The sequence below is a fragment of the Microcaecilia unicolor genome, chromosome 2, assembly GCF_901765095.1.
Source record: "Microcaecilia unicolor chromosome 2, aMicUni1.1, whole genome shotgun sequence".
Lineage (NCBI taxonomy): Eukaryota > Metazoa > Chordata > Amphibia > Gymnophiona > Siphonopidae > Microcaecilia > Microcaecilia unicolor.
The window spans coordinates 325115865-325143126 of record NC_044032.1 but is presented as its reverse complement, the minus strand read 5'-3'; the positions used below and the strand labels follow the sequence as shown (position 1 = coordinate 325143126).

At 47.0% G+C, this 27262-nt stretch overlaps 1 protein-coding gene across 1 annotated transcript in view; it reads left to right on the top strand.

The window, feature by feature from the left end:
• DNAH6 (dynein axonemal heavy chain 6) overlaps positions 1-16016 on the top strand; it is a 2906060-nt gene extending 2890044 nt beyond the window's left edge. The window contains exon 79 of the mRNA XM_030192089.1: positions 15691-16016. Coding sequence (XP_030047949.1) covers positions 15691-15794 — 104 coding nt within the window. The 3' untranslated portion in view covers positions 15795-16016. The remainder of the gene's footprint in view (positions 1-15690) is intronic.
• Positions 16017-27262: the final 11246 nt, after the last annotated feature.

Sequence of the window (27262 nt, the reverse complement as noted above, 5' to 3'; positions counted from 1 at the left end):
TGGTAGCACGGGGCGTGGCCTCTGGGGCTCTGACGAAAGGGGCGGTGGGCGTTATAGGGGCGGTTCCCCTGGCCTTCGGAACGGCAGCGACTGCCGGAGTTTGGAGAGCGAAGGCCGGGGTTCGTTTGGCTCCCCGCCCCTTCCTTTGTTTTATTACCATAAGGGCGGCCTTCTCTACCTTATGTTGGGCCCAGTCGGGCGGGTCTCGGACAACGCTTAACCACGCCTCAATGTAGGGGATGTCCTCTGGGCACCCGGGGTTTCCCCCAACTATAACAATATTCATGACCGCCGCCACCTTTTCGTACTCAAATGACCCTTCCGGGGGCCATTCGGCAATTCCTAACCCGGGCCACATAAATTGACATCGCTGTATCATCCCGGCCCTACTGCATTTATCTTGGTCGAACACTTCGCTAAAGTGTTCCGTCATTAAGTCTAACGGTGTGGAACCACCCCCGCCCATCCTAACCTGAGTGCCAAAGGATAGGAGACAGACGAAGGGGAGAGGGATGGTGGAGGAGTAAGGGGTCTCGTTCCACCGGACACAGAAGGGTCAACACTCGGCCTGACCAGGACGTGGTCGCCCAGCCTGGAACTGCAGGCCCAATCACACAACTTTCGCACACAACAAGAAACCCTCCCGTACGGTTTCTTCGCCCAAGCCTAGTGAGGTTCCGGGACCTAGTCCGTATTAGTCACTGGCTAAGAGGGTGATCAATCCTCTTCTTCGGCCCTTTACCGAGCCGGTCACTACGTTGAGTATACTCGCCTGTCCGTCGTCCCAGCAGGCCGCGCCGTCGTACGCGTCTCTCCGGAGAGAAAAAAGAAAAAATGAGAAAGCTGTTTTGTCGGAGCCACACAGTCCCACTTTCAGCCGGCCGGAATTGATCGGCCCTCCCGCCGTGAAGTGGACGCTGAAGTCAGCGGTGGCCACTAACCACTTTCCCAGCCGGGGGAGTCGGTGAACCGATCCGCCTGCAGTGGGAAGGGGAAAGAATATAATCCGATTTCCCTTTCTACTCCTGTCCCATCTGGGTCGCCAATGTAACGGGTCCGAAAATCAGGAGGCGAAAGACAAATTGGTTCCAAAACAAAACAACTTTTATTGCCAGCAATTCACACAGCACCGAGTACAATCTCAGAATACTGTGTGTCGAGCGTCATCTGACACTCGTTCTTATACAGATTACTGGTCATGCGCATAAAACGCATCATACGTCACACACACACATGCGCAGTACAGGCACATGCGCAATACATTAGTAGTTCTGTAGTTCTCACAGAGAAAAGATACGTCAGTTTCATAGCTTTCATAGAAATTGTTACTTTGCAAGAAATGTAACTTATTGCAGTGTTCCAGCACATCTACACAATACAGCCTCTATGCATGGATCACGAGACTGGGCTGGCAGAGCCAGCTGCCTTCCATACAACCCTAAATTGCTGACTACTACAATTTGTTATCTAGCTGCTGGTTAACAAATACATACTACTAGTAAAAGTCTAAACTGCACAGGTTTTGGTCTTAGTCTAGGCTCATTATATGTAAGGCACAAAAAGGTCCAGTGCATTAATAAAGTATGGCTAAAAGGCCAAAAGCAGAGGTAGAGTCCATAAGTATAAGTCCATCAGTAGGCACAAAACATGAGATTGTTCTGGTGGTCAGTAGTATTCATAGTATTCGAGTAGTATCCGGCGTTCCACTCCTTCAGTAATACTAGGGCCCAGCTAAGGAACAGCCAGGTTATTTTGAGTTAGTCTTCACTAGACCAAACTTGCTTTCCTTGTGCCATCACTATCCAGCAGGTAGGCAGTGTCTTAAAAGATGGAGGATAAAGGATTTTTTTTAAACATTTATCACATATTATTCCAAGCAAAGTTGGGTTCAATATAGCTTGCATTTGAAAATACAGTGAGTCAGAATAATAGGATTGAGTTATATAATGGGAACGAATAGAGGGATATGTCTGAAACATTTAACAAAGTTGAATTTTTTTTTTTGTTACATTTGTACCCCATGCTTTCCCACTCATGGCAGGCTCAATGTGGCTTACATGGGACAATGGAGGGTTAAGTGACTTGCCCAGAATCACAAGGAGCTGCCTATGCCTGAAGTGGGAATTGAACTCAGTTCCTCACAAACCAAAGTCCACCACCCTAACCACTAGGCCACTCCTCCACTCCATATATAAGATATATACCCAACTGAGCATTTAAAAGTTTGTCTGTTAATGATACCATATGTTCAGAAATCCATAGCCATTTAGTATAGGCTGGCTATGCCTGGAGAGAGAGTCTGTTGTTAAAACTTTTATCAGCTAATTCTCTCCCTGGGCATAGCCAGCTCTGCAATTTGGGGGGGGGGGGGAGCACAGAGGTGGACCGTGGAGAGAGCCTGTTAAAAATTCACCAGCATACCACTGCAGGACCGGCACAGGAAACAGTAGTGGCAGGCAGAGAGCCGTGGTCCCACGCCTCTTCCTTGGTTGTTTATTAGCGCGGACCCGGCAAGGTGCAACGGGAGGGATCTCGTGCTGCATGGCAGGTGGATGAAAGGTGAGAGAGAGAGAAACATGGTGAGGGGAAGTGGTGTGAGTGCTCCGTCACTCCAGTTTATCCTGTCTCGAGGTAAGAGCGAGAGCCCTGGCATTGGCCACCCTGAGTAGCTTGGCAGAAATGGTCCTTGCCCTGTTCGGTTGGGTCCTTGATTTGTGCCCCCAGCTGAACCCACCGTGTAAAAGAAAAATCGCCTCGCCGGCTGGCCTTCCCTCACTGTGTCCCGCCCTCGCAGAAATAGGAAGTTACATCAGAGGGTGGGACACAGTGAGGGAAGGCCGGCCGACGAGGTGATTTGTCTTACTTTACACGCAGAGCAGATGCGAGGTGCCGTGCCACCACTTCAGAAATTTTTTTAAAAGGCTGGGTCAGGTGCCGGGTGGCAGGAGAAGAGGGTTGTCTGGCGATGGAGCTGGTATACAGGTGGGGACTGGGTCAGGGAGGAAGGCTCAGATGGGAGAAGGGGACTGGGTCGGGGAGGGGGGACTCAGATGGAGAAGGGGGCTGGAACTGGAGTCTGAGAAGGGGGCAGGCGGGAGAATGGGGCTATGCCTGGGACAGGTGGGAGAATGGTTCTGGGGCTGAAAAGGGGGGCCCTAAGGGGGGCCCTAATGCAAAGCATGTGGATGAAGGGGACTGGAACTGGAGGTTGAAAAGGAGGGTAGGTGGGATATGGGGGTCAGTACTGGAACTGAGGGCTGAAAAGGGGCAGGGGCTGAAACTGTGGGGACTGGGGGCTGAAAAGGGGACAGGGAGAAGTGGCTGGGGCTAAAGCTCAACACTGGTGGGAGAAAAGGGCTGGGACTGAAACTGGGGACTGGGGGCTAAAAAGGGGGGACAGGGAGAAGTGGCTGGGCCTGAAGCTCCTGACTGGTGGGAGAAAAAGGCTGGGGCTGAAACTGGGGACTGATGGGATAGTGAGGCTGAAACTGTCGGGGATGAAAAGGGGGGCAGGTGGGAGATGTGGGCTGGGGCTGGAACTAGGGGCAGGTAGGATGGGGCTAGAACTGGGAGCCGAAAAGAGGGGGCAGAGAGAGAGAGAGGGGACAGATCCTGGATGGAAGGGGGAGACGAGAGGGAGGGCAGACCCTGGATGGAAAGGGGCGGCGAGAGGGAGGGCAGACCCTGGATGAATGGGAGAGGGAGGACAAATGGTAGATTGAAGGGGCAGAGAGAAAGGGCAGACAGTGGATGGAAGGGGTAGAAAGGGAAGACAGTGGATGGAAAGGGGAGAGAGGGCAGATGGGGAGATGGTGGATGGAAGGGGCAGAGATAGAGGGTAGGTGGTGGATGGAAGGGGCAGAAATAGAGGGCAGATGTGGATGGAAGGGAGAGAGAGGCCAGACAGTGGATGGAAAGGGCAGGGAGAGAGGGCAGACATTGGATGGAGGGGACAGCAGAGAGGGCAGACACTGGATGGCAGAGAGAGAGTGAAGACAGATGCTGGATGGAAGGAACACAGTGAAAAGAAGATGAGGAAAGCAGAAACCAGAGACAACAAACTGTAAATTGTGCTAGATGACATAGCACCACTTCAAACCAGAACCTCACGTAGAAACAACTCAATACCATGGTTTAATGAAGAACTGAAAGAACTAAAAACCCAAGTCAGAAGATTAGAACGGGCTTGGAATAAGAAAAGAGATGAACCCACATTCAAAGACTGGAAACAATTACAAAGAAAATACAAATACACCATCAGACAAACTAAAAGAACATATTATAAAAACAAAATTGGACCATACTACAAGGATACACACAAACTCTTCCTACTAGTAAACAAACTAATAAATACTACACCGGTTACTTCCAACAACATAGACTCCCCATCTGCAACCAACCTTGCGAACTACTTTAAAGAAAAAATTATAAAGCTGCGACTCATGATACCTACCAATATAACTGATTATACAACACTTCTAGAATGTTTGGACCCTACACCCGGGGAATACCCAGCAGACCGAACATGGACCAAATTTGACACACTCTCAGTGGACAACATCTCACAATCGCTCGGAAAATATGCCAAGTCGCAATGCAAATTGGACATCTGCCCTATTAGCCTTATTAAATCTGCCCCTCAACAATTCAAAACAGACATCACGGAACACCTAAACTATATGCTACAAAATGGCCTCTTTCCTAAGGATAAAGGAAACATTCTACTCACTCCTCTACCTAAAGATGCTAAGAGAAGCACAATGGACTTCAACTATCACCCAGTAGCATCTATCCCGCTCATAACCAAACTCATGGAGGGAATAGTGACTAAACAATTCACAAACTACCTAAACAAATACTCAATTATACACGAATCTCAATCAGGATTCCGGGTGAATCACAGCACTGAAACTGTACTAGTATCTGTAATGAACTAATTTAAACAAGAAATAGCAATCGGCAATAACATACTCATCCTACAATTCGACATGTCCAGTGCTTTCGACATGGTCAATTATGGAATATTACTACACATATTAGAATACTTCGGAGTGGGAGGTAAAGTTCTTATCTGGTTCAGAAGATTCTTGACCACAAGATCTTACCAAGTAATAACGAATGAAGATATATCAGCCCCATGGACACCAGAATGTGGAGTCCCCAAGGATCCCCCCTCTCACCAACCCTCTTCAACCTAATGATGATACCCTTAGCCAAACTACTAGCCAACCAAAAACTCAACCCCTACATATATGCAGATGATGTCACGATCTACATACCGTTTAAACACGATGTAAAGGAAATCACCAACAAAATCAACCTAAGCCTCCAAATCATGCACTCCTGGGCGGACACATTCCAGTTAAAATTTAATTCAGAAAAAAACGCAATGTCTAGTACTCACCTCACAACATAACACAAACAACTTCTCCACCATAACCACACCAAACCTTTCTCTCCCCGTCTCAAATAATCTGAAAATTCTTGGAGTCACCATTGACCGAAACCTCACACTCGAAACCCACGTGAAGAACACAACAAAAAAGATGTTCCACTCCATGTGGAAACTCAAAAGAGTAAAACCTTTCTTCAGGGCCGTGCCTAGGGTCTCTGGCGCCCCCCTGCAGACTATCAGTTGGCGCCCCCCCCCCCCCCTGTGAAAATGATCGCCCACCACTTGCCACACTGACAGGAAATGTCAGCAATATTCTTAGAAACAAATTGCTGTACATTGCAAAATAAGATAGCAGATGTAAATTCTCAAAGTGGACATTTTCCAAACACTAAAATAAAAATAAAATGATTTTTTTCTACCTTTGTTGTCTGGTGACTTTCTTTTTCTTATCATGCTGGCCCAGTACCTGATTCTGCTGCTATCTGTCCTCTTAACTCCGTTTCCAGGGCTTCCTTTCCATTTATTTCTTTCCTTTCCTCCTTTCTTCTTCATTTCTGGTCCTCAGCTTCTGCCTATTTTCTTCATCCATGTGCAGTTTTTCTCCTCTCTTCCTTTTCCCTCATTTCATCTCCTTCATCTCTCTTCCCTCCCCTCTATGTCCAGCAATTTCTCCTCTCTCCCTGAGCCCTGCCCTCCCATCCATGCTCCTCTGTCCCCTGCCCCCTCCATTCATCCTTTTCCAGCAATTCCCCTCTCTCCCTGAGCCCTGCCCTCCCAATCCATGCCCATCCATGCTCCTCTGTCCCCTGCCCCCTCCATTCATCCCTATCCAGCAATTCCCCTCTCTCCCTGAGCCCTGCCCTCCCAATCCATGCCCATCCATGCTCCTCTGTCCCCTGCCCCCTCCATTCATCCCTTTCCAGCAATTCCCCTCTCTCCATGAGCCCTGCCCTCCCAATCCATGCCCATCCATGCTCCTCTATCCCCTGCCCCCTCCATTCATCCTTTTCCAGCAATTCCCCTCTCTCCCTGAGCCCTGCCCCTCCCATCCATGCTCCTCTGTCACCCTCCATTAATCCCTATCCAGCAATTCCCCTCTCTCCCTTCCATGACCCCCCCCTCGCATCCATGCTCCTCTCTCTCCTCTCGCTCCCATGTCCCATCATGTCCCAGTTGGCCTGGCCTGGCCCGCCCTCTTCTCCCCTCCCCCTTCGCATCCATTCTCTCGTCTCTCCCCTGCCCTCCCGCTCCCATTGTTCAACTGCCCACCCTCTTCTCTCCCCCCCAACATCCCTTTTCTGTTTTTTTCTTTTTAAATTTACCTCCGTGGCGGTTCTGGCAGCGCAGCGTCAGTGAAGGAGGCGGCGCTCCCGACGTCTCTAGCCTTCCCTTCACTGTGTTCCACTTCTTCTGACGTCAAGGCTCTCATTAATATACAATGCTACCCCTCCACCAGTCCGGTCCACCCTATCACTACGATATGCTTTGTACCCCGGTATGACAGTGCCCCACTGGTTATCCTCCTTCCACCAGGTCTCAGTAATGCCTATTATATCCAATTTTTCATTAACTGCAATATATTCCAACTCTCCCATCTTATTTCTTATACTCCTAGCATTTGCATATAGACATTTCAGAGTATGTTCGTTGTTCCTATTTGCATGATGCTTAGTACTTCACACTATTTTTTTTTTAATTTGTAATTTTAATGAATTTTATAAGAAACACTTGTACAGAAAAGGAGTATTATCATACCATACAAGAAAATATTTTATAAAGAAAATCTATTAAATGATAATTACTGCTAAAGTCCACAATTATAGGCAAGGCACTATTCAAAAATTGGTTAACATAGGAAAAAATGAATAGAACATATTCCCACTTATCCTATCACGGAGTAGATACTAATGGAGGAAGTACCAGAGAGTTTATGGCTGGTTCTTGTCTGGAGTCCAGGAATTTTGCTAACTGATCACTCTCAAAGAAAACATATTTAATAGATTGAAATTTAACAACACATTTACAAGGAAATTAAGCCAGAAAATTCCCCCCTGTGACAATACACGATCACGAAGTTTCAAAAAAGACTGACGTCTTTTCTGAGTTTGTCTAGCAATATCAGGAAATACTTTGACTTTGCAATTCAGAAAGACTTCATGTCTATGTTTAAAGAAAGATTTCAAGATCCAGTCCCGATCCGGCTGTAGAACAAAGTCTATAATTAATGTAGCAGGTTGTACTCCACATAGTTCATCTTCAATTGTTTGTGATAAATTCAAATTTAGCTCCTCAAATGGGGTTTCCATAGATGGTATTATGCGCTCACTTGGTTTCTTAACATAGGGAGCCAAATAATAAATCCTTGCTACAGGTGGAAACAATTGTTCAGTAATTTTTAATACTTCAGAAAGATATCTTTTAAATGTTATTAAAGGAGCCACTGCTGGAACTGCTACCCTAGAGCAGGGGTAGGCAACTCTGGTCCTCGAGAGCCGCAGGCAGGTCAGGTTTTCAGGATATCCACAATGAATATGCAGGAGATAGATTTGCAAGCACTGCCTCCATGGTATGCAAATCTATCTCATGCATATTCATTGTGGATATCCTGAAAACCTGACCTGCCTGCAGCTCTCGAGGACCGGAGTTGCCTACCCCTGCCCTAGAGGATCTGGATTTGACCTTTCTACCTAAGAGCCTAAATTTGGCTTCCAGAACCTCTCTCCCACATTTTCCTATGTCATTGGTACCCACATGTACCAATACAGCCGACTCCTCCCCAGCACTATCTAAAATCCTATCTAGGTGACATGTGAGGTCCGCCACCTTCGCACCAGGCAGGCAAGACACCAGGCGATCCTCACGTCCACCAGCCACCCAGCTATCTATATGCCTAATGATCGAATCACCAACTACAGCAGCTGTCCTAACCGTTACCTCCCGGGCAACACTCAGAGACATATCCTCGGTACAAGAGGATAGTACATCCCCTGGTCCAGTACATCCTGGCTACAGGAGTACTTCCTATTTCACCAGGGTGATGCTCTCCTTCTAGGAGACCTCTCTCCTCCAAGGTAGCACAAGGGCTACCAGACTGGTATGTATAAGATGTATGTATGCAAATGAATATGCCCCCCCCCAAATGAAACAGTCAAACTACGCCCATGGGAGCGTAAGTTTCCCACGCGGGGACCGCTGATGCGGGTGCCAATTTGGAATCGCCATCTGTTTCTTCCCCGGTTCTCTGGTGCTTGCTCAGACTCCTGCGACCACAAAACACTCCTGCGACCCCAAAACACAGGGATTTTGCTGGTGTGGAGACTGAGGACATCTCTAGGGTATCTGGCCTTCTAGAATGATTGCTGCGGCGGAGGGCAGCGTGACTGATTCAAGGGCAGGCCTTTCTCCTGAATTCATCCTCGTACTGCATCAAGCTTTTTTGCTGAAGCGCTTTCTCCCTCCTCCTCCTCCCTCGGCCGGTTTAGGGGGACATGTTGTGTCTCTAGAGGGTGTGGATGGAGGTCTGATGCCTCTTGAGCTAGATCAGGCTCACAAGCGCAGACGCAGAGATTCTGGCTCAGATGCAGGTTCTATTGGACCGCTTTCTGTCACCCCCTCTCTTCTGGATGTTCAGGATCTTCCCTGAGGGCCTCGGGCACAGAGGATTTAGAGGAGGGGGAGATCACCGCAGAGGAACCAGATGATCTGTCCGCGGTAAGGACATTTTACAGGAAGGAGCTTTCCTCCCTCATTTCTTCTGCCCTGGAAGTGTTGCACATTGAGGACCCTGAGGCGCCAGTTGCTGCCGCTGTGAATGTGCGCATGGCTTGCACGAAAAGATCATCCAGGGCCTTCCCCGTGCATGAGGCCAACCAGAAGATTATCACGACGCAGTGGTCGGAGCCGGATGCCCCTTTGCGGGTATCTAGATCTATGGCTCGCCTTTATCCAGTGCAGCCCAGTCAGGCAGAGAGATTTGAACTGCCCCGTGTCGATTCCTTGGTGACGGCGGTCATCAAGAAAACTACCCTTCCAGTGGAAGGCAGGGTGACGCTTAAAGACATGCAGGATAGAAGGCTAGAAGCAACGCTGAAGCAAGCATTTGACGTTTCGACTTTGGATCTTAAAACTTCTCTGTGCAGTTCCTACGCTGCTCGGGTTTCCCTTGATTGTTTGCAGCTCTTGGCGGAGCAAGAGCCCGGGACTTCCTGCCAGATGTCAGTCCTTCCTAAGATGGAGGTGGCTCTAGCATACGTAGTGGACGCATTATATGATTTAGTGAGAGCTTCGGCCAAGAGTGTGGCTTTGGCAGTCACCGCTCATAGGTTGATATGGCTTCGGCATTGGGCCGCGGACATGGCATCTAAGCAACGTCTGACTAAGTTACCCTTTCTAGGTAAACTTTTGGGAGAGGAGCTGGAAAAGATTGTTAAATATTTGGGGGATTCCAAATCTCAATGACTTCTGGAAGACAGACCCAAGCCCAGGGCTCACTCAGGAACCTCTAGGCCTCGGTTTAGAGATTCCAGATGATATCGACCAGGTAGACCTTCTCCAGTCTTCCAGCAGCCTAGGTTTCAGCAACAAAATTCCTTTTGTGCAGACAAAAGAGGAGCTGGGTCCGGAGCTCGGCAGGGAGCAGCCTCTCAACCTTCACAATGACGGGGCGCAGGCCCATTTGTTGGATTTTAAAATAGGGGGTTGGTTGACTCTATTTTTCCAAGAGTGGACCAAGATTACCTCAGACCAATGGGTTCTCAAAGTCATCAAGGAAGGCTACAAAATAGAATTTGCCACACAGGTCGGAAATTCTTTCTTGGAGTCACAGTGTGCTACTTCTGTCAAGCAGGAGGCAATTCTAACCTCTGTGCGAGACCTAGTGTCCATCGGAACCATCATGCCTGTGCTGAAGTTCGAAGAACGCACAGGTCGATATTCCATATTTTTTGTGGTCCCGAGGAAAGCAGGGGGGTCATTTCGACCTGTTCTCGACCTCTGGAAGGTAAATCAGTTCCTGAGAATTCGCCATTTTCGCATGGAAACGCAGCAGTACAGCCCCAGGTGTTCCTGACAGCCTTGGACTTGAGAGAGGCCTATCTGCATATTCCAATTTGGCCGCCCCATCAGAGGTTCCTGCGGTTCGCAGTCTCGGGGCTCCAATTTCAGTTCCAAGCATTGCCTTTCGGATTGACCACAGCTCCTCGCACATTTTCCAAAGTCATGATAGTGATGGCAGCCTCTCTTCGAAAGGAGGAAATTCGAGTTCATCCCTATCTGGACGATTGGCTCATTCAAGCGTTGTTGGAGTTGGAGAGCCGTCTGGCTACTCAGCAAGTTGTGGAAGTTCTTCAGTCCCTTGGTTGGGTGATCAACTTCTCCAAGGGTCATCTGCTACCTTCCCAGTCGCTGGAATACCTGGGGGTACGGTTCAATACTGCCCAAGGACTGTTTTTTTGCCCGAGGACAGGAGGATCAAGTTGATGTCGCAGGTGAGAAGTCTCTTGCGGATGCCATGCCCTCAGGTGTTGAACTATGTGCAGGTACTAGGTTTGATGGCTGCTGCGATCAAAGTGGTACCGTGGGCCAGGGCGCACATGCGTCCCCTACAGCTGGCCCTTCTGAGCCGTTGGTCTCCAGTTTCGCTACAGCTGGCCCTTCTGAGCTGTTGGTCTCCAGTTTCGCAGTCTTCCTTGGTTGTCGAAGTCGCGAGCCAGTATGATTTGGTGGCTCCTACCTGCCCACCTGAAACAGGGAATGCCCTTGGCACCCGCTCAATGGGTGGTAATGGTGATGGATTACAGCCTCCTTGGTTGGGGGGCTCACTGTCTCTCGTGGTATGCGCAGGGCAGTTGGTCGACAGAAGAAGCGAACTGGCCCATCAATCAACTGGAGTTGAGGGCGATTTGGAACGCGCTGTTAGCGTTTCGAGGAAGTTTTCTGGGGACCGCAGTCCAAGTGTTCTCAGACAACATGATGGCGGTGGCTTACATCAATCGGCAGGGTGGGACTCAGAGTCCAGCTTTGCAGGCCGAAGCGAGCAAAATTCTCTCTTGGGCAGAGACTCATCTTCAGCTTCTTTCGGCAGCTTACATAGCAGGACAGGACAATGTTCAGGCAGACTTTCTCAGTCGGCACCTTTTGGATGTGGCAGAATTGTCAGCGCATTTCAACAGATTCGCGATCGTTGGGGTTGGCAGGAAATGGATCTAATGGCGTCTCGCCAGAATGCCAAAGTGGCCTGATTCTTCAGCAGGCGCAGGGAACTCGGCACGGCAGAGCTTGTTGCTCTACTTCAACCGTGGCCACTTGCGAGACTGTTGTACGTTTTTCCTCCTTGGCCACTCATTCACCGAGTTCTGCACAGGATCAGCAGACACCATGGGTTGGTGATCCCGGTGGCTCCAGATTGGCCTCGGTGACCGTGGTATGCAGATCTGAACCGGTTGTTAGCAGGATCGCCTCTTCATCTACCTTTAGCACCAGATCTTCTTCATCATGGGCCAGTTCTGATGGAAGATCCTTCCCACTTTGGTCTTAAGGCATGGCCTTTGAGAGGCCGAGATTAAGGAAAAAGGGCTATTCTGAGAATGTTATAGCTATGTTGCTGCAAGCTCATAAACGTTTCACTACGATGGCTTATGATGAAGTATGGCGCACCTTTGTGGCTTGGTGCACCCTTTGGGGATGGGATCCCTCTCGGACTTCGGTTTCTCAGATGCTAGATTTTTTTCAGGAAGGCCTCCAGAAGGGTTTGGCTTACAATTCACAGAGTGCAGCTGGCGGCTCTTCCTTGCTACCGAGGTCGCCTTGCCGGGAATTCCTTTGCAGCCCATCTGGATGTTGCATGTTTTCTCCAAGGGGTTCTCCATCTTAAGCCCCCTTGTCGGCTTCCGTATCCAAACGGGAATGTAAGGCGTCGGAGAAGGATCTGACGCTTGTGTTATTGGTGGCCCTGTCAGCTCACAGGGTTTCAGAGATTCAGGCAGTTTTGTGCCAGGACCCTTTTCTTCAATTTTTGGGAGCTGGGGTTATGCTGAGGGGGTTACGTTGAGGACTGTTCCCTCTTTTCTGCAGAAAGTGGTGTCAGCTTTTCATGTCAATCAGGAAATTTTCCTTCCTGCCTTTAAGCAGGAGGATTAACCAGTCCATTTTGATTCCCTCAAGCTTCTCAATTTTTGAAGGGTTCTCATGCGATATTTACAGGTGACCAACGATTTTAGACGCTCAGACCATCTTTTCATTTTGTTAGTGGGTCCTCACCGCGGGGATACTGTGTCTAAGCCATCTATTGCTCGGTGGCTCAGGGAAGCCATTTCTTCGGCTTACATCCTAGTGGGTCGATCGCCTCCGGTGGGGCTACACGCTCACTCGACTCGAGCTCAGGCTACTTCGTGGGCAGAAACTGGCACCCTCTCTGGCAGAGATTTGTTGCACAGCTACTTGGGTGTCGCATTCATTTTCAAAACATTATAGAATAGATGTTTCAGCTCGTAAGGATGTGCAATTTGGAGCGACAGTGTTGGCGCAGGGTACAGCTGATACACCCTACTTAGGGAGTGCTTTGGTACATCCCACTGGTTTCTGGATTCATCTGCTGATGACGCTATGGAAGGTAAAATTATGCCTTACCTGATAATTTTCTTTCCTTTAGTCACAGCAGATGAATCCAGGATCCCACCATGAATTTTTGTTCCGCTGTGCAGATCAGAACTCTCGTTTTAAGAAGAAAGGAGCAAAGGAGTTATGAAGAATTTCATGAGCGCTCCGGACATTTTGTGTCTCTCGGAGCTGGCATATGTTGTTTGGAGTTAACCTGTTAAGTGGTGGTTTGCGCCGCGAACCGCTCGTTTGTGGTTCATTCTTATGAGGAAGTTGGCAATTTTGATTGTTATAAAGTTGTATTTTCTACAGCTCTTTCTAAAGAGCTTAGGGGATGGCCGGCTGGTATAGCTTCCTTGAGTTTGGTTCTCTATCTCCACCTGCTGGTAGGTGGACACAACCCACAGGTTTCTGGATTCATCTGCTATGACTAAAGGAAAGAAAATTATCAGGTAAGGCATAATTTTACCATATTAAAAAAAAACCTGACCCTGGTCAGCCTGCAAGACTCCTTTCCTGCCTCTAGCTGCCTATGAACAGCCCCGGGCAGGTTAATTATTGCCAACAAAGTTGGATCCAGGAGATCCCAGCAAAATCTCCAGATCTTACATGTCTGGCTTTAATTAAAAAAAAATCTGACAGAAAGGAGAAAAAAAAGAAAACCCCTAAATAATAATGAAATAATTTTTTTATGATCTACTAAATAAAGGTCACCAATCCAAACACCAACCCCAATTGATGAGGGACTGACGGAGCCTGCTCAAGGAAAACTCCAGCCAGATTGGCCCTGGACCGAAGGACATGTTCAAGGGAATGTTACAGAGTCTCTGATTCTCTCATTGAAATCAGCACTGCAGGTTCCATTGTCTGTTGGTGTAGGGTTGTCAGAAATCCAGAACTTACCTAAAACCTAAAATCTCCATCTTGAAATTAACTGGGTGGCTCTGCGATAATATGAGTGGGGGAAATCAGGTGCTCATCCTCACACAGGCAGCAGCTAATTGCTGGGGGTAGTAAGGGAAGGGAGAGGGTATAAAATACCTGACTGCAAGAGTACTGGCTTCAGGTCAGATGGTGGCATTTGTTAGGAAATGCTATAATGATAAAACTAGCACCAAATAGTTTGCCTGTTTCTTAATCCAGCTGTCGATCCAATGAATGCCAAAAAGGATTCAACCTCTCAAACTAATGTTTAAAAAAACACACTTTGTGGTCAGAAAAGGGCAGATAGTGAATTTATTGTATCTCAAGGTCATTTCTGCCTTTTTTCCATAGATACAACTCACACCTGTTCCCTTCATTTGTCTCCTTAATGGTCACAATGAGCTCAGAAAAAATTCCTTATCATAGAGAAGTGAGGGAAAGAAGGGATCAGAGATAAGAGGAAAGATGAAATGTTTGAGAAGTGCTGGGAGTTCTCGATTTCTCTTTGTCTCCCATGTCTCCCTCCTTGCACCACCCTTCTGCAATCCCTCCTCTTGCTCCCAAGGTGCTGCACTCATTCTCTCCCTGTCCTGTGTCCTTAGTGCCAGTTCCCCAGAGCTGGAGACAGGAGCTGAGCAATGCTATTCCAGCAGAGTTGGGGATAGGGAGTGGGGGAGGGGCGAGGGAAAAGGAGGCAAGAAAGCTCAGTTGCTACCTATCCCCATTCACCCTGGGGTAGGAAACTTCAGGCAGCTCCTTCTCTGTCTCCTGCTGCTGGTACTAAACAGAGTTCCTCTCTCCTTGCAGCAGCCAGCCAGCACCATACTTGCTCACCTTAAGGGCCCACCATTTCCCCGCCCCTTTCTGCCCTCTTCCAGGAGGAGAGCACTGCCTGCCACAGGCACAGGAAAGAAATAAATGCCATTGGGTCCTCCAAATACTTCCACATGCTAAGGTGGTATTGGCAAGATGTTCCAGGAGGATCTGGCGGATCCAGCTTTTACTTATTTCCCTGGGTGTGCTGTACAGGAGCAGATTACATCAGTGCAACTGTCACAGTCCTTTAGCATAATGATTTAGGCTGCACATAGATAAGTTGTGCCATGATTATGCCATGGTGGCCACATGTATTTAACAGCTAGGGAGATATCATTTTACCTGTAGGAATCATTGGTCAGTGCTATAATAACCACAATATAGGCCTGTCAGTCATGAGCTATGACTATTAACAGTTGATGTTCCAATCAATAATCAGCGCTGAATGGGAAACACATCACCATTTTGTGTGTAATTTTTAACGCTGGATGGGTTGTAAGGCGCCAGTTCCAATATCAGGCAATGTGGGTATGTGCCATTTATGCAAGTACATATGCAGCTAGCTAACCTTGGTTATTGAAATATTTTATCTGAAAAAGTTCTGGCTTTGAAAATATTTTGATGTGGTTTTCCTTGCCACTCACCATGCTCCTGAATATTGACCAGTATGTCTTTTAGATATTCCTCATAGAGTGGTTTTATTTCTTCACTATTATATCTTTGGTTTTATAACACCTTACAAAATCATATGCTCAAATATGGCTGTATTGGGTCTTGATTTTATATTAATTCTTTGACTGGGTATCTGGTCTGTTCCACTCTGTATTACATACCACACACCATAAAATTAACTCTACATTATAGCTATTACTGTATAATCTTTTGAAATAAAATGTGATTGACAGAAGCTAATGTATAAAGTTACATAAATTATTATTTTTTAACTTCCTTGTTGTCAGGTCATTCTACAAATTTTGTGGTAACAGTCTTATTACCTTCAAACAAACCTAGTGATTACTGGATATCCAAAGGATCTGCTTTGCTCTGCCAGCTGAATGAATAAGCAACGTGTAGAATCCAGAAGAATTTGAATCTGAAAAATATCTAGAATGCATTTCTAAATTTCATTTTCATATGTCCAGTATAATAATGTCAAAACAGTAAGATAATATTTACATTAAGGTTTATCTGTTATATACTTTGCTGTCAAATAATACATCTGTGGAAAAAGTCTGATTTCTATATGTTAGAAATAAAAATAATTAAATGTGCTATTCATGGTTTACTTACTTTTGTGTATTATTTGTTTGACATTCGTCTGATTAGGGTGAATTTTGAAAACTCTTATAAGATATCACGTATCAAGGGCCCCTTTTTCAAAGCGATGGTACTCGTACCACTGCTTTGTTATGTGCCAGTCCAGCATTACCACTGACCTGCCGCAGGAGCCTGTGGTAGTGCCGCCTCCAGCACTTGCCATTTCCAGTGTGACAATTTTTTTTTACCGCTGGGGACTTACCAGGTTAGCGTGGGAGACCTTACCACCTCCTAAATACCACCTCCTTAATATCAGGCCGGGATCCACATTTTTAAAAAAAGTTATTTTTCCCTTCCCCCCCCCCTCACAATGTGCAGTCGCCACAGCTGCACCCCGTGACAACAGCCTCCCCCTCCCATCCCCATCCCCCATCTTCCAGGCCTACCTGACCTCCCTGGTGGTCCAGTGGGGCATCAGGAGTGAATCCCCCTTGCTCCTGTCCCTAGCAGCAGCTCGTGGTACTGCAAGTACCTGGAGTATTGTGTTCAGTTCTGGTCGCCTCATCTCAAAAAAGATATAAAGGAATTGGAGAAGGTGCAGAGAAGGGCAACGAAAATGATAAAAGGGATGGGACGACTACCTTATGAGGAGAGGTTAAGACGGCTAGGACTCTTTAGCCTGGAGAAAAGGCGGCTGAGGGGTGATATGATAGAGGTCTACAAAATAATGAGTGGGGTAGAGCGGACAGATGTGAAGCATTTGTTTACGCTTTCTAACAATAATAGAACTAGGGGACACAAGATGAAATTAGAATGTGGTAGGTTTAAAACAAATTGGAGAAAGTTTTTCTTTACTCAGCGTGTGGTTAGACTCTGGAACTCATTGCTGGAGAAGGTAGTGATGGCAGCTGGCCTTGCTGAGTTTAAAGGGGGTCTGGACAGATTCCTGAAGGAAAAGTCCATTGATCGTTATTAAATTTTGGGTTTTTGCCAGGTTCTTGGGGCCTGGATTGGCCGCTGTCGGAGACAGAGTGCTGGGCTTGATGGACCTTTGGTCTTTTCCCAGCGTGGCAGTGCTTATGTACTTATGTACTTATGTAAGTACTGTGAAAGGTCACGGCAGCTATTTTGAAGAAGCTGCTGCTAAAGGCAGGAGCAAGGGAGGTTCACGCCTTCTCCTGATGTCCTGCTGGACCACCAGGAAGGTAAAGTAGGCCCCAGAAGGGTCCTATCCTGACCAGCAGGTGGAGGATGGAGATGGGAGGGGGCTGTTGCCCAGGGGGAGGCTGTTGTCAGAAGGTGCCGCTGTGGCAGCTGCACTTTGGAGGGGGGCGGGAAGGGGAAAAAGACTTTTTTTAATGTGGGTCCCGGCCCAATATTCAGCCAGGGCCCACATAAAATAAACGGGTGAATTTAGGACAGCTTTTGAGCTTGTCAAGCCTCTCAAGACTTGTTAACTGTAAAGTCTCAATATCTTGAAGTATAACCTTGGCACACCAGAACACACCTGAAGCCTCTTTATTTTTTGAAGTTTCTTTTATTGAATAAATACAGATAATTTACTCACAGTCAGATGTTCAGAAGTGTTGACCCAGGGCACAGAGACTCTGTAATTCTAAGAGCCGTATCAGTGGTTGGAGGTAGAAATCTAAGGAGAGGCAGCTTTATTGCAGAGGTGAGAAAATAGTTGAACAGGAAGAGGTAGCTCAGAGCTAGGTGTCTGGAGAGTGCAATATCTCATTAGGAAGATATGCCCTAGCTGGTTCACTTACATGCCTTTTCTTTGAGGATAGATAATATTTCTTACTAATAGGTGGTAGTGCCTTGATAAGCATTTTCAATACCTCCAACATAATTTTTTTTTTAAAGCACTCTAGATAATATCATTGAGGTCTTTGGAAAGTTCAGAAATTGAAGGTTACACACCCACAATTGATTTTTCCAAGAGCTCTAATTTTTGCTGCAATCCACCATATCCCTTATAAGATCTTTAACTGACTCTCCTTAGACTTTTTAATCTTCTCCACCATACTTCCCCTCAGCAGCTTTTTTAAATTGTTCCATAGCAGAGACTCAGGTAGTTAAACTTTCAACTTTATCCTCAACTTAGTCTAATCTGCTATTCACAGTGTTATCCTGTTTGGTAATAGCATCCTGGGTAACACTCCAGCACTTGAGTAAGTATCACACACTCCTGGTAAACCCCCACAGGAGTTACTGCTACTGCTTTCTCAGCAGATCCTTCACCTCTGGCTCTTTCAGACAGATGTATATAGTAACATAGATGACGGCAGATAATGACTGGTCCATCTAGCCCAGAATCCTGTTTCCAACAGTGGCCAATCCAGGTCACAAGTACCTGACAGAAACCCAAATAGTAGCAACATTCCATGGTACCAATCCCAGGGCAAGCAGTGGCTTCCCCATATCTATCTCAAAAGCAGACTATGGACTTTTCCTCCAATAACTTGTCCAAGTTGCAGAGCTTAACTATTTGTTGAGTGAAAAAATATTTCCTCCTATTTGTTTTAAAAGTTGAGCGTCCCCTAGTCTTTGTACATTTTGAAAGAATAAAAAATCAATTCACTCAGGATTTTGTAGACCTCAATCCGCCATCTCTTTTCCAACCTGAAGAGCCCTAAAATCTTTAGTTTTTCTTCATATGAGAGGAATTCCATCTCCTTTATCATTTTGGCCATTCTTCTTTGCTCCTTTTCTAATTCCACTATATTTATTTTATTTTATTTATTGCATTTGTATCCCACATTTTCTCACCTCTTTGCAGGCTCAATACATCATGAATAGTGGAAATATATAATAAGATAGACAATTAGTATTATGGAAGGATCTTGGGTAACATGATAATGAAAAAGCATGATATTGGTATAACAAGCAAATATAATAAGACAATACTGGATATATGTAGAGGAGTTCACATTTGTTGATCTTTGTGGTATGCCTTGTTAAAGAGATGGGTCTTCAGTAGTTTGCGGAAGTTAGTTAGTTCATAGATCGTTTTTAAGTTGCGCGGCAACGCGTTCCAGAATTGTGTATTCAGGTAGGAAAAGGTTGACGCATGCATTAGTTTGTATTTTAGACCTTTACAGTTAGGGAAGTGAAGGTTGAGGAATGTGCAGGATGATTTTTTAGCATTCCTGGGTGGTAAGTCTATCAGGTCTGACATGTAGGCAGGGGCATCTCCGTGAATGATTTTGTGAAATAGGGTACATATTTTGAACGTGATGCGTTCTTTAAGTGGGAGCCAGTGTAGCTTTTGTCGTAGGGGTTTTGCACTTTCATATTTTGTTTTACCAAATATGAGTCTAGCTGCAGTGTTCTGGGCTGTCTGAAGTTTCTTGATTATTTGCTCTCTGCAGCCAGCGTAGAGTGCGTTGCAGTAGTCTAGATGACTGAGTGGCATTGATTGTACCAGGTTACGGAAGACAGTCCTAATTTCCACATTGAGTGGAACATCTTCTTGGTGTGTTTTTTCTTAAAAACGGCGACCAGAACTGAACGCAATACTCTAGGTGAGGTCACAATACAGAGGCATGATAGTATTCTCTGTCTTATGTACCATCACTTTTCTAATAATTCCTAGCATCCTGTTTGCTTTTTTTGGCCGCTGCTGCACACTGGGCAGACGATTTCAGCGTAATATCTACAACGACACTTAGATCTTTTTCTTGGGTGCTGACCCCAAAGGTGGACCCTAGCATGAGGTAACTATTTTTCTCAGAGGACAAGCAGGCTGAATAATCCTCACAAGTGGGTCGGTGATCCGCGCTGGCTCGGGAACCAGCATTTGAAATAGCAAAAATTTGCTAGAGCCTTCTAAGCACACCACACATCCAACTTGGCATGCGTTGAGTGCCTTCCCGCGCAGCGGCGCTCCTCAGTTATGTTTTTTCCACGTGAGGAGCGGCAGTACTTTTTTTGGCTCCGCTTCTTCGCCCAGGAGAGCCTTCAGTGCCCTGCTTTTTCGGCGTTTAGCCTTTATTTTTTCTTTTTTTGTGTTGTTGAAAAAAAAAGTTCCACTTTAATTTCTTTGATTTTTGTTTGACCCGAGTAAAGTTTCCTTTCCTTTTAGTCGCGGCCGTCTTTAGGCCTGCTTGTCCGGGTCTTCTCTGTTTTGTGCTTCTTTTTTCAGCACAATGGCGTTTTTTGATTTGGCTAGGGCAGTCTTCCCTTCCATGTCATTGAAGACTCCCAGTGGCTTCAAACGCTGTTCTCGGTGCACCTGGACCATCTTGGGCACTGATACGGAAGTATTTTTTCACAGAGAGAGTAGTGGATGCTTGGAATGCCCTCCCGCGGGAGGTGGTGGAAATGAAAACGGTAATGGAATTCAAACATGTGTGGGAGAAGCATAAAGGAATCCTGTGCCGAAGGAATGGATCCTCAGGAGCTTAGTCAAGATCGGGAGGCGGGGCTGGTGGTTGGGAGGCGGGGATAGGGCTGGGCAGACTTATACAGTCTGTGCCAGAGCCGGTGGTGGGAAGCGGGACTGGTGGTTGGGAGGCGGGGATAGTGCTGGACAGACTTGTACGGTCTGTGCCAGAGCCAGGGTTGGGAGGCAGGGCTGGGGAGGTGAGGATAGTGCTGGGCAGACTTATACGGTCTGTGCCTGTGCCAGAGCCGGTGGTTGGGAGGTGGGGCTGGTGGTTGGGAGGCGGGGATAGTGCTGGGCAGACTTATACGGTCTGTGCCCTGAAGAGCACAGGTACAAATCAAAGTAGGGTATACACAAAAAGCAGCAAATATGAGTTATCTTGTTGGGCAGACTGGATGGACCGTGCAGGTCTTTTTCTGCCATCATCTACTATGTTACTATGTTACTATGTGGTGTATTTAGTGCCTTGGGCCCGACCATAGCCCAGCTCATTGTGCCCTTTGTCTTCATATGAAGAAAAGGACTCAACTGGCTCAAGAAGCCCAGAGAGAGAAGCTTTTTGGAGCTGGTCCGGTCCTTCGGCATCGAGATCAGCGATGTCGGCATCAACGTCGGGAGTGGAGGTAGGCATGGCTGCTGAGAAACCAGTACACACTGGGAGCAGTGAGGCATCGAGTGGGTTTCCACCTGCCTCGAGGCCTCCTGCTATGCAGGCCCCCCAGGACCATTCATCATCGGACCCGACCCCGAGAAGACGTAGGGATTCAACGGCACCGAGGAACCTTGGTGAGGTGCATTGAGCAAAGGCTAAGAAGCACCAACACCATTCTCCCTCAACGCACGGTGTCATGAGCTCCAGGGCACCAAGGGATTTGGCTCCTGAGAAGTGTCGGTGCTGTGAGGACCGCTCCCCTTCCATACAAGAGGTGCCGATGCATTGGTCTCCCAGCAATCCAGTTCCTGCTCCCGAGCCTCAGGCGGCTCTGCCACCGACTGCCCCACCGGTCCCATAGCCATTTCCGATGGCAGCTGTCAATGAGCGCATTCGGGCAGAGCTTCTGGAAGGACTGCTGCACCACACTGCATCAGCGTCGGGGGTGCTTGTGCCTTCCTTGCTGTCTGCTGCAGCTATGTCTGGCCCTCCACCCACAGTGAGGTCTCCAAGCTCTGCACTGCTTATGGCTCCAGTATTGGCTGCCACCCTGGTCGACTCCCCGTTGACGCCAATGGAGGAAGCTTCGCTGCAGTCCATGTGTGGGTCGGCCCCTTGACCGCCATCGAGATCACATCTTCAGTGTTGAGGCGGATTCGGTCTCGGAAGTCACTGAGATAAGTGCTCTCCGACACCGAGGAAGAACACTCGTGGAAGTCAGAGGGGGATCATAGGTACTTCTCAGATGAGTTCTTTGAGATTCCCACTGAACCTTTCCCTCCACCTGAAAGGAGACTCTCCTCCTGAGAGCCTCTCCTTCTCATCATTTGTGTGGGAAATGGCTCAGGCTCAGGATGTGGAGGATAAGCCCAGGGCTCGAGGTCCTGGACTATACCTCTCCACCTAGAGAGGCAGTGACAGCTGCTTTGCATAAGGTACTCAGGGAAGTCCTTATGAGAAACTGGACATCCCCTCTGTCTGTCCATATTGTCCTGAAGAAGACTGATACTCAGTATCGGATCCACAGGGAGCCCGGGTTGATGAGGTCTCAGTTATCCCACAACTCCATGGTGGTGGACTCCACCCTCAACAGAGCCAAGAGTTCTAGGGACTATGCTTTGGTGCCCCCATGCAGAGAAGCTAGGACCTTGGATTCTTTTGGAAGGAAGATGTATCAGGCTGCCATGCTCATTGCCAGTATACAGTCATACCAGCTCTTCAAGAGCATTCACTTGCGGAACTCGGTAAGGCAGCTGTTTACTTTGGTTGATGCCCTCCCTCCAGAGCAGGTCGAACCTTTTCGCCAGTTGGTCAAACAGCAGAAGGCGTGTCATAAATGTTTGGCCAGGGGCGCATATGACACCTTTGATGTAGCATCCAGGATCTCTCCTCAAGGCATAGCAATGCACAGACTCTCATGGCTGCATGTTTCTGACCTGGACCATTTGGTCTAGCAGAGGATTGTGGATGTTCCTTGCTGGGGGGATAATCTTTTCGGAGAGAAGGTGGAAGATCTCGTTGACCAGATCAAGAAGAACATAGCTGCTATTTATTTATTTATTGCATTTGTATCCCACGTTTTCCCACCTCTTTGCAGACTAAATGTGGCTTACAATACATCATGGATAATGGAAATGAGAAGAGAATAGACATTTGGTATTACAGCAGGATTTTGGGTTGCATGGTAATGGAATACATGACAGTGATATAATAGAAGGCGTTCTTAACATTTCTGGATATATGTGGAAGTATCAAATGTTTTGATCTTTGTGTTATATCTTGTCGAAGAGATGGGTCTTTAGTAGTTTACGGAAGTTGGTCAGTTCATAGGTCGCTTTTAGGTTGCGTGGCAGTACGTTCCAGAATTGCGTACTCATATAGGGAAAGGTTGATGCGTGCATTAATTTGTATTTTAGACCTTTATAATTGGGGATATGAAGATTAAGAAATGTGCGAGATGATTTTTTAGCATTCCTGGGTGGTAGGTCTATCAGGTCTGACATGTAGGCTGGGGCTTCGCCATGGATGATTTTATGTACTAGGGTGCATACTTTGAACGTGATGCATTCTTTGAGTGGGAGCCAGTGTAGCTTCTCTCATAAGGGTTTTGCACTTTCGTATTTTGGTTTTCCAAATATGAGTCTGGCTGCCGTATTCTGGGCTGTTTGGAGTTTTTTGAGTATTTGTTCTTTGCAGCCAGCGTAGAGAGAGTTGCAGTAGTCTAAATGACTGAGTACTAATGATTGTACCAGATTACGGAAGACGGTCCTTGGGAAGAATGGTCTTACTCTTTTTAGTTTCCACATTGATTGGAACATCTTTTTGGTTGTATTTTTCACGTGATTCTCAAGTGTTAGGTGCTGATCAATGGTAACTCCAATGATTTTCAGGGTTTCCGAAACTGGTAGATTTAGTTTTGGTGTGTTGATGGTGGTAAATTTGCTCGTGTTGTGTTGAGAGGTGAGTATTAGGCATTGGGTTTTTTCTGCATTGAGTTTTAACTGAAAGGCATCTGCCCAGGAGTGCATTATGTGTAGACTTTGGTTGATGTCGTTGGAAATTTCTTTTAGGTCTTGTTTGAATGGGATGTAGATCGTTACGTCATCAGCGTAAATGTATGGGTTTAGGTTTTGGGTTGATAGTAGTTTGGCCAAGGGTATCATCATTAGGTTGAATATAGTCGGTGAGAGGGGAGATCCCTGTGGAACTCCACATTCAGGTATCCATGTAGCTGATGTAGTCGAGTTTGAAGTCACTTGGTATGAACGTGTGGTTAGGAATCCTTTAAACCAATTAAGAACGTTGCCTCTGATACCGAAGTATTCAAGGATGTGTAATAGGATTCCATGACCGACCATGTCAAAGACGCTTGACATGTTGAATTGTAGAAGTAATATATACTTGCCGGTTGCAGTCGTTTGTTTGAATTTAGTCATAAGCGTAACTAGTACTGTTTCAGTGCTGTGATTAGAACGAAATCCTGACTGGGAGTCGTGTAGTATTGAGAACTTGTTTAGATAATCTGTGAGTTGTTTGGTTACCATCCCTTCTGTTATTTTGGTTATTAAGGGAATAGATGCTACTGGTCTATAGTTGGTTAATTCACTCACATTTTTCTTTGCATCTTTGGGTATGGGGGTGAGTAAAATGCTTCCTTTCTCCTTTGGGAAGAGTCCATTTTGTAGCATAAAATGGTTCCTTTCTCCCGCCGGGCACCTTCTGCTTCCATCTCATCAACTAGGAGGTATTTTTGTGGGTCACAGAGTGCTCACTATTCCTATTCTAGGCGTAGGTACACTCCGGCGTCTCACCAGCCTACTCATGCTCAGCCCTAGCAGGCTCATTTCCGTCAACAGTGTGCACCCAGATGGGTTTTTGACTGGCTCCAGGAGAGCATAGTCACAGTAAAAGTGTCCATGCCAGACAACTTGCCGGTTGGGGGGAGGTTGATGTTTTTTCACCAAAGGTGGCCTCTCATAACCTCCGACCAGTGGGTTCTTCAATTAATCCAGTTAGGATACACCCTCAGTCTGGAATCCAAACCTCCAAACTGCCCACCAAGAGCTCATTTGTTCAGCTCTCCGCACAAGCAGGTACTTGCAGAAGAAGTCTCCGCCCTTCTTGAGGCCCATGCGGTCGAACCCGTTCCACCACGGGAAGAAGGGCAGTGATTCTATTCCAGGTACTTCCTTGTGCAAAAGAAAAAAGGTGGGATGTGTCCATCCTAGACCTAAGGGCCCTGAACAAATTCCTGATCAGAGAAAAGTTCAGGATGGTTTCCCTGAGCAAGCTTCTTCCCATGATTCAGGAAACAATTGGCTATGCTCTCTGGATTTGAAGGATGCATATACACACATCCCAATACTTCCAGCTCACAGGAAGTATCTTCTATTTCAGCTGGGAATGCAGCACTTCTAGTACCACATACTGCCCTTTGGCATAGCGTCAGCTCCCAGAGTGTTCACAAAATGCCTAACGGTAGTTGCAGTGTTGCTACGCAGGCTGGGAGTGAATGTGTTCCCTTATCTTGACGATTGGCTGGTGAAGAGCACCTCGGAGGACGGTGCTCGGGAGTCCATTCGGAAGACTATTCAGGTGCTGGAGCTACTAGGGTTCGTAATAAATTACCCCAAGTCGCATCTCACGCCGGTTCAGAAATTGGAGTTCATTGGAGAATTGCTTGACATGAAAATGGTTTGAGCCTATCTTCCTGAGGCGTGAGCAATCTTCTGTCCCTAGTGTCCAAGGTTCGAGCGTCCCAGCAAGTCACAGCTCGGCAGATGTTGAGACTGTTGGGGAACATGGCCTCCACAGTTCATGTTAGTGGAGGAATGGAGGAGTGGCCTAGTGGTTAGAGCACCAGTCTTGAAATCCAGAGGTGGCCAGTTCAAATCCCACTGCTGCTCCTTAGATTGTGAGCCCTCCTGGGACAGAGAAATATCCAGTGTATCTGAATGTAACTCACCTTGAGCTACTACTGAAAAGGTGTGAGCAAAATCCAAATAAATATAAAATATAAATATAATGTTACAGCCATGGCAGGTCTGCACATGAGATCTGTTCAATGGATCCTTGCTTTTCAATGGCATCAGGCCATGGGGAATCTAGAAGATGTTATTCAATGTGTCCACCAACTTTGCACATTCTCTTCAATGGTGGATGATTCAATCTAATTTGACCATGGGACGTCCATTCCAAATTCCTCAGCTGCAGAAAGTGCTGACAACGGATGCATCTCTCCTGGAGTGGGGGGGGGGGGGGGGCTGATATAGATGGACTCCATATTCAAGGGACCTGGTCCCCCCAGGAAACACCTTCAGATCAACCTTCTGGAGCTCCGAGTGATCTGAAGGCTTTCAGAGATTGGCTATCCAACCAAATTATCTTAATTCAAACCGTCAATCAGGTTGCAATATACTACACCAACGGGGAGCACCAGGGGGGCACCGGATCTCGCCCTCTGTGTCAGGCTGAGCAAGGTAATGCAACCTCATGAGGGGTCGCTGAATATGGACGTAGCCCATGAGATCTTCCAATCGTGGGGCACCCCCTCGGTGGATCTCTTTGCCACTCAACTCAATCACAAAGTCCCTCAGTTCTGTTCCAGACTTCAGGCCCACGACAGACTAGTGTCAGATGCCTTTTTCTACATTGGGAACAGGCCTTCTATCTATCTATCTACTTATCATTTCTATAGCGCCACAAGGCATACGCAGCGCTGTACACATATCCTCCTATACCTCTAGTGGGGAAGACTTTGCTGAAACTCAAGCAAGACCGTGGAACCATGATCTTAACTGTGCCGTACTGGCCGCGTCACATTTGGTTCCCTCTTCTTCTGGAATTGTCCTCCAAAGAACTGTGGAGATTGGAATGTTTTCCAACCCTCATCACTCAAAATGAGAGGTCATTTGTACATCCCAACCTCCAGTCTCTAGCACTCATGGCCTGGATGCTGAGAGCCTAGAATTCGCTTCCTTGGGTCTTTCGGAAGGTGTCTCCCGGGTCTTGCTGGCTTCCAGGAAAGATTCCACTAAGAGGTGTTATTCTTTTAAATGGAGAAGGTTTGCCATCTAGTGTGACAGCAAAGCCATAGATCCCCTTTCTTGTCCCATACAGACCCTGCTTGAATACCTTAACATAGTAGCATAGTAGATGACGGCAGAAAAAGACCTGCACGGTCCATCCAGTCTGCCTAACAAGATAACTCATATGTGCTACTTTTTGTGTATACCTTACCTTGATTTGTGTCTGTATTTTTCAGGGCACAGACCGTATAAGTGTGCTACTTTTTGTGTATACCTTACCTTGATTTGTATCTGTCTTTTTCAGGGCACAGACCGTATAAGTCTGCCCAGCACTAGCCCCGCCTCCCAACCACCAGCCCCTTGATTTGTATCTGTCTTTTTCAGGGCACAGACCGTATAAGTCTTCTACACTTATCAGAGTCTGGTCTCAAGATCAACTCCGTAAGAGGTTCACCTCAGTGCAATTAGTGCTTATCATCAATGTGTAGAAGGAAACCTATCTCTGCACAGCCTTTAGTTGTTCATTTCATGAGAGGTTTGCCAAAGCCCCCAGTCAAACCTCCACCAATGACATGAGATTTCAATGTCGTTCTCACCCAGCTGATGAAAGCTCCTTTTGAGCCACTGAATTCCTGCCATCTGAAGTATTTGACCTGGAAGGTCATTTTCTTGGTTGCTGTTACTTCAGCTCGTAGGGTCAA